Source organism: Sinocyclocheilus anshuiensis, unplaced genomic scaffold (assembly GCF_001515605.1).
Source record: "Sinocyclocheilus anshuiensis isolate Anshui unplaced genomic scaffold, SAMN03320099.WGS_v1.1 scaffold1301, whole genome shotgun sequence".
NCBI lineage: Eukaryota > Metazoa > Chordata > Actinopteri > Cypriniformes > Cyprinidae > Sinocyclocheilus > Sinocyclocheilus anshuiensis.
Genome location: NW_015551135.1, coordinates 776,637 through 784,609, shown reverse-complemented (window position 1 = coordinate 784,609; position 7,973 = coordinate 776,637). Strand labels below are relative to the sequence as shown.

The 7,973-nt window shown below is 40.5% G+C and overlaps 1 protein-coding gene across 1 annotated transcript in view; it reads left to right on the top strand.

The window, feature by feature from the left end:
- The window catches only part of LOC107663216 (butyrophilin-like protein 2), a 41,818-nt gene that overhangs the window by 30,233 nt on the left and 3,612 nt on the right, over window positions 1-7,973 (top strand). Inside the window, exons 11-13 of the mRNA XM_016453390.1 lie at window positions 7,063-7,124; window positions 7,450-7,477; window positions 7,642-7,694. Coding sequence (XP_016308876.1) covers window positions 7,063-7,124; window positions 7,450-7,477; window positions 7,642-7,694 — 143 coding nt within the window. The remainder of the gene's footprint in view (window positions 1-7,062; window positions 7,125-7,449; window positions 7,478-7,641; window positions 7,695-7,973) is intronic.

The following is a 7,973-nucleotide window of genomic DNA, read 5'->3' as shown; positions in this document are numbered from 1 at the left end:
TCCAGTTTTTATATCAACTATGCATTCTGTTAGTTTTGCAAATTTGTAGGTTTCATCGGGCCGTGAAGAAATATAGAGCTGAGTATCATCAGCATAACAGTGAAAGCCAACGCCATGTTTCTTGATGATATCTCCCAAAAAATGTGAAAATGTAAAGTGTGAAAATCAATGGTCTTAGTACTGAGCCTTGTGGCACTCCATACTGTACTTGTGAATGATATATCTTGTCATTTACTGCTACGAATTGATGATGGTCAGATAAGTAAGATTTGAACAATGACAATGCAATTCCACTAATGCCAACATGATTTTGTAGTCTACTCAAAAGGATGTTGTGGTCAATAGTGTCAAACGCAGCACTAAGATCCAGTAGCACTAATAGAGAAATACCAGATGATAAAGATGATAAGAGCAGGTCATTTGTAACTCTGATGAGAGCAGTCTCTGTACTATGATAAGTTGACTGGAAATCTACTATTTTTGACCGAAAATAAAATCTTTAAATCTTAAAAAAAAAAAAGATTTAAGATTGATCCGTAATTAACTAATTTTCTAGGATCAAGTTGTGTTTTTTTTAATGAGAGGCTTAATAACAGCCAATTTGAAGGTTTTAGGGACATATCCTAAAGACATTGATGAATTAATAATATTCAATCTGTGACTTGTGACTTCTGGAAGTACCTCTTTTAGTAGCTTAGATGGAATAGGGTCTAACAGACATGTTTTGATGATTAAGCAGGGCTGCACAACATATTAAAAGATAATTTTATCTCTAATAGTATCGATCTTGGAAGTAAAGAAGTTCATAAAGTCATTACTGCTGTGCTGTTGGGAAAGGTCTGTGTCTGTTTATGCTTTATGTTTCATTAATTTAGCCACTGTATTGAATAAATGTCTGGGGTTGTGTTTGTTTTCTTCTAAGAGACGAAAAGTAAGCAGATCTAGCAGTTTTTAGACCTTTTCTATAAGTAGAAGTACTTTCCCACCATGCAATACGAAATACCTCTACTTTTGTTTTCTTCCAACTGTGCTCCATTTTCCGGGCTGCTCTCTTTAAGGCACGAATGTGCTTGTTATACATGACATGGGTTTTTTGGTTTGTTTTATTATGTTCCCTTAGGTGCAATTATAATATTACTATATTTTTTTGGACGAAAAACTTAAAAAATTTAGTGATTTATGACCTTTTTCCACCCTGTTTCTCATCCTCTGACTCAAACAGTCAGTTTTGGGGGGTTTTCCCCTTTAAGAGTTCAGACTTTAAGAGTCCGCCCACTGTTATGATTAGCTAATGTCAGTGCCTATGCATTAATTATTAACGCCCCCTAGTCAGAACACGTTTTAAAAAGTAGTTTTTACATGAAATACATTACTTACAGTTTGCGGCGTCGTTGTTGGGTCCAGAATAGTCGGCACAGCCTGATCTTTGAGCAAAAGTATTCTGGCAAAGCCAGCATCATACTGCGATTTGTTCTCAAAACAGTCATCCGTGAAATGTAGTGAACACGCGTAAATTAACACTGACGTGTTCGCAAAAAATAAACTGAATCTATTTTTCTCTGACGTCTGGATCCTTCGGCAGCGTATTCATACATGTTGTTTTTCCACAGCCAAGAACGGCACATCTGCGTGGCATCGCGATCTTATTGTAAACAGCTACTTCTTCAGACCCACTCGCTGCACGTTGACTGAACACCTGTGGGCGTGACAACGATGCGATGATGCAAAATTAGGCGTAGTTGTCTTGCGCTGGAGGCAGTCATATGCAAACGACTGGTGCTAGGTGACATCACCTTGCCCCATAGGATCCACAATGAGCTGTATTTGGAGCTTGATTAAATAAATGCTTCGTTTATAATGGGGAGGACGTCTTACGCTATGAAATTTGCAGGAAGTTTTAATGGTACAAAGACCTCTTATATGCCAGAAGATCAAGGCAAATTTGGTTTCTCATGTCATAATCCCTTTAATCTTCTTTAAGCGTAAAAGAGCAACTGTATCTAAGGTGCTAGAAAAGAGAGTTAATAGTTTCTGTTACACCATCAAGTTTTTCTGAGCTATTGGATATACTGAGAAATTGACAAATCGGGAAGATTATTTACAAAGCAGTCTTTTGTGGTAGAAGTGATGGTTCTACCATATTTGTAACAGGGAGTTGAATTTGAAGCTTTAGCTATATGGAGTGTACACGAGACTAGATAATGATCCGAGATATCATCACTCTGCTGCAGAATTTCAACACCATTAATATCAATTCCATGTGACAGTATTAAATCTAAAGTATGATTAGGACAATGAGTAGGCGCTGACACGTGTTGTCTAACCCCAATGGAATTCAGAATGTCTATAAATGCTGATCCCAATGCATCTTTTTTATCAACATGGATATTAAAATCACCAACAATCAAGACTTTATCTGCAGCCAGCACTAGCTCAGATAGAAAATCAGCAAATTCTTTGATAAAGTCTGTATGGTGCCCTGGTGGCCTGTATAGAGTAGCCAGTACAAACATCACAGGGGATTTATCATTAACACTTGTTTCTCTAGGTAATGTTATTTGAATCACCATTACTTCAAACGAATTATACTTGAAACCAGAGCTCTGAGAAATACTGAAAATATTACTATAAATTGTAGCAACACCTCCCCCTTTAACTTTTGGACGCGGTTCATGTTTATAACAGTAATCTTGGGGGGTAGACTCATTTAAAATAATGTAATCATCTGGTTTTAGCCAGGTTTCTGTCAAACAGAGCACAGCTAAGTTATGATCTGTGATCATTTCATTTACAAAAAGCGCTTTTGTTGAAAGGGTTCTAGCATTCATTAAGCCAAGCTTTATCAATGGTTTATCTGTATTATATCTGTTTTTTATTGGTTGAACATCAATTAAATTATTACCCTTAAATTGTTTTGGACATTTTTTGTATTTGCTAGTTCCGGGAACAGACACAGTCTCTATAGTATGATATGTAGGTGAAAGAGTCTCTATGTGCTGAGAATTAACTGACTTCTGTGATGTGAGGTGGCTAGCAGTCTAACGGTTTGTTTAGCCAATCTGTCTGCTTCCTGACCTGGGCCCCAGTTAGTCAAGTACAAACTCTAAGACTATGTGCCATATTTCTAGAGAGAAGAGTGGCACCACCCCTGGAGGGATGAAGACCATCTCTTTTCAACAGGTCAGGTCTGCCCCAAAAACTCGTCCAATTGTCTATGAAACCTTATTCTGCGTCATCCAAAAAAAAATGACATCCAGCCATTGAGTGACGACAGTCTGCTATATATCTCGTCACCACGGTAAGCAGGGAGGGGACCAGAGCATATTACAGTGTCTGACATCGAACTTGCAAGTTCACACACCACTTTAATGTTATTTAAAGAGGGGAGACACACCTCTTTAATGTTATTTAAAGAGGGGAGACAGCACTGTCTAGGTAAGGGCTCAAGAGACCGCTCCTTACACTCTAAGCAGGGGCCGAGCTAGCAGACAGCTATCCTCAGATAGCTTGACTCTAGGAAAGGGGACCACTGCAATTGTCACCAGCAGTGACTGTCTAAGTAAACCCAAAAGGTTTACTATGCTACCAAACGGCTATCCTCAGATAGCTATGGTCTGGAAAGGGTTAATTGCAGCTAAAAACACAGCCAGCCTCGAATGGCTGTAATTTAAGTAAACCCACCCTACCATAGCAGGGCTGGAATATAACCATCCTCAGATGGCTATAATATGCGGGTCCCCAAACCGGGTCAGTCCCACAGGCTAGCGAACCATTGTGTTATTGACCAGAAGCTCACAAGAGGGAGACTAAGACCATCAGTAAATGATTTGTTCAGAGCGAACATATAAAACATCATTAGTCAAGTCAAGTTTATTTGTACAGCGCTTTTCACGATACAAATCTTTCGAATGAGTTAAACCTGTGTCCTGTCTTCTGAGTAACATTGAGAATATCACTATATATTGTTGCAACACCGCCGCCATTAGTCATCATGATCATTAGGGGAGAAAGATGATTAGGAAGCCCCAGCCTCGGGACGTGGAAGATGACCGTGCTTCTTATCTAGGATGTTCCTGAGATCCTTTTTCCCTTTGTTAGCAGTAGGCTTTCCTTGCCGACTCCTAGAGGGAGGATGGGCGTGGTTATCAACGCTAGACTTTTGATCTTGTCTATGAGCCTCAGTTCTAGACTGATCATCCCCCTTAAGTTAGGATTTGGAGTGCCGAGGAATGAATTTCCTGAAAGCAGCGATTGTGCTTTCGCCTCCCTGAACTTCTCCACAACCTCCTCGATGGAAGTGCCAAAAAGCCCGGCCGGCGAAAGCGGAGCATCGAGGAGAAAGTATTTTTCTTTCTTCCCGATGACCATGAGATTGATCCACAGATGTTTCTCCGTAGCCACCATTGAACGCTCAATGGCTCTTCGACCGCCTCAGGTGACAAACCTCTGCCCTTATCCAAATCCTTCAGCAAGTCAGCCTGATAGGCTTGTAACACCACCATGGTGTGCAAAGCACCACCAGCCTGACCCGCTGCCACATACACCCTGCCATTCCAGCGCGAGGTGGTCTGAAGCACTACTGACGGCAAGGCAGAAGTCTTTAAAGAAATTGACTCACCCTGCGAGAGATAGCTCACAAACGTCTCTTCAACAGGGGGCATCCTTGCATATCCGCGCTCAGCCACACCTTCAACATTAGCATAGTCAGTGTGTTGAAAGGGATGCAACCGAAAGGAATACGGTTTCCCCCAGGATTTAGATATCTCTGAGTGGAGATCTGGGAGAAATGGAAGACTAGACATCTAGTCGGCCGCGAGCCGGCTTAGGCTTCTCACATGTCCAAGCCAGATTGAGCCGCTTAGTGGCGTGATCCATCACATCCAACATATGGAGTTGCTGAAAAAAAGAGACAAATGTGATCGGAGCTTTCACATAGAAAATTATTCACAATGCACGCATTCGGAGCCCTCAAGCTCCGAACGCGCATGCTCCTCCCCCAGGCACATAATGTGCGTGTCCTCAGGTGTCAAATGCCTAGGACACGGAGGCACGCACTTCTTGAAACGCTCACCCGGGTTGACAGACATAGTACTCTTTTACACACTGCTCGCAAAAGACGGCTCCTGAAGACAGCAAAGAGGATGACGTATCCAGCAGGTGCCCTTTTATACTTCCGGGCACCCCGCCTATGACGTCATAGGCCAGGTGGACCAATAGATTGCCGTTGTTTCACACATGCTTCAGACACCGGTCATGCAGGCTGCATTCCCCAATGTGCCCCCTAGGTGGCGCAGCGTGGAGTTCCCTAGAAGGGGAAGCCAGAGATTCCCTCATTTCAGGGTTAACATACTCAGAGTTTTCACTTAACCTCCTTTCTGAAAGGGGCCTCAGCTCTGCTCTGGCTTTGTTTGGAACTATTATATTTGCAAAATGAAAAAAGACCAAATCAGTCTAAAATGTAACCCACTCAATCAACTTCTTGTCTGTTGAAGTGCTGTATGAAATTAATTTAACATTTGCGATCAAGCACACGTGCTGATTCTTGTTTGATATTACTTAACTACATAAAGATAAAAAAATAAATAAAGACTCACATAGGGATATACAGTATTTCTTTCATTATTTGAATTACAGAGGCATTCTAACTGCATTCTAATAAATAGGCTTCATCGTGCAATGAATGCTTTTGGACTCTCAAGACGTGATTTTGTTTGTTTTTTGCAAAGTAAATGGTATACTCGATGTCAGCTCGCACACATCTTTAAAGGCCGGGACACACCAAGCCGACGGTCGGCCACTGGCCACCGTCAGGGCGACGGCGAGTGACGGTCGGGCTAGTTTGTTTGGTGTGTTCCACTCGTCGGCTCTCGTCGGCTCTCGTCGGGCTCACGTCGCAGGCAGTTTGCCCGATTCAACATGTTGAATCGCCGTCGGGACCGTCGGGAGTGTCGGCGCGAGTGAGAGCTCTGATTGGATGTTCAGTTTAGCGAATGAGTCAGTGCCCAAGAATTGAAGTGAAAGTGATGAAAACAAGCACGTAAATGAAGGCGGTACAGACAGAAGGCTGTTTAAATGTTACGTGATCTTTCCCAATTATTCTAATACGGGAATGTTTTCATAACAACATGAGCCGCTTAAAATGATTAAAGTTATCAACTGATATTCAAAATGGTAAGCAAGCCCTGCTTTGTTTATGTTTCGTATATCTATGTTTATCTTGTATAACTTTGTTTCGGCTTCTCCTTTTGAATGATGAATATATACTATTGATAGCTGCTTATATAGACCGTTAATTCCTCTCACGCATGCGCAGAACACACGTGTTAGTTTGCCGTCGGCTGTAGTCTGTGCGGTGTGTTCGAGCGAAGCTTTTTGGTCCGACGCTGCCGACGTGAGGCGACAACACCGTCGGCTTTCAGCGTCGCTAGTTCTTTGAAGTCGGCTTGGTGTGTCCCGGCCTTTAAACTACAATTACGATATTATCATAGACGATAAATATCAAACACCCCTAATCAGGAGCTCTAAGTTTGAGCAATTTATTTTTTGCAAAGTCACTGACTAGCGTGAATTAGAAAAGGGTGATAATTTCTGAATAAACGCATCCCTCGGCTCTCTCTCTCAGTATTGTCCCTCCTCACAGTCACACATATACAGCACAAATAATTATGTCAGCGGAATGTCTTTAAACACTAAGGAAATATGATACCTTATTATGTTATCTTCTTTTTAAAGAACGTCAGAAGTTGCGCTCGAAACATTTTGCACAAAAATTACGAAATCATGAGTGAGCTCGCGCGCAGCTGGTTAATACTGAGTTCTAATTGGCCAATCGCCGTTATTTAGTTTTAATAAATTATACGTAGAGAACGTTAATATTTAATTTGCACGATAAGTTTTACATAATACTCACAGCATTATTAATCTAAAGGGGATGGTAAGGGGGGATGGTGGTTTTACAGAGGGGGAATGATTTTTGTAATTGTATTTGTGCACTTAGATGTTTATTAGTAAGAACCTCATTTTCATACAAACCTATTTACACATGAGTAATGTTTTTCTTAGTGAGGATACATTCTGGTGTGCAGTCTATGAGTCAGTCACCAATATTTCCAGAAGGAAATCAGGTAAGAGAGCATAACTTTTACCTTCACATTATCCATGCTAAATTATCCTTCAAATAATATTAAACTCTTATGAATTTAATATTGTAAAACAATGTAGAAAGGAAGACATTAAAAGACAAACTGCCTTTCAATAATCAGCACCCTTCTTGCAGATCTTCTTTCTCACTCATTAAAATACTAAATAGCTAAATTACAAATTTGCTTAATGTAATAGTAACCCTAACCCTAACATACTGTATAAAAACAATGAAACGTAGGTATTATTATTATATTCAACTGTAAATATAGTTGTAAATACATTGTAAAACCATACCATCTCAATTAGGAAAAAAGGACAAGAGAACCAACCAACAGTAAGTTGTCTTAAAATCTGCTTTGTAAATTGAATTCTTTTGTAAACTAAGTTTGCACTTCTATTGTATATATTTATCTGTTACATGTGGACAATGTTTGTGAAGAGTGTTTGAGTGTTCTTGTCTTTCATTATGTGTTTTTATTTATCTATAATTCTTTATAGAATTATCAAGGCACACTTCACATCACAGTAAATCAGATGAGAAACAACATGGGGTATGTGCGCACATTAATACTGTCCATAAACTGACACTGTTGTTTTATATTGTATTGTTTAGGTTTTCACACCATTCATTGCTGGTTATGTATCTTTGTAATTCATTGGAAGCCCCCTTTTGAGGCACGCGCAAGCGCACGAACCCCCCCATTATAAAAAAAAAAACAAGTGGGCTCCCCCAAAGTCCACAGTATAGTTCGAACACTGCTTACAACAGAACAGCAATGCATTTTATGGACGACCGTTTCGTGAACCTAGGAGAGGAGGTAATTCTGTCT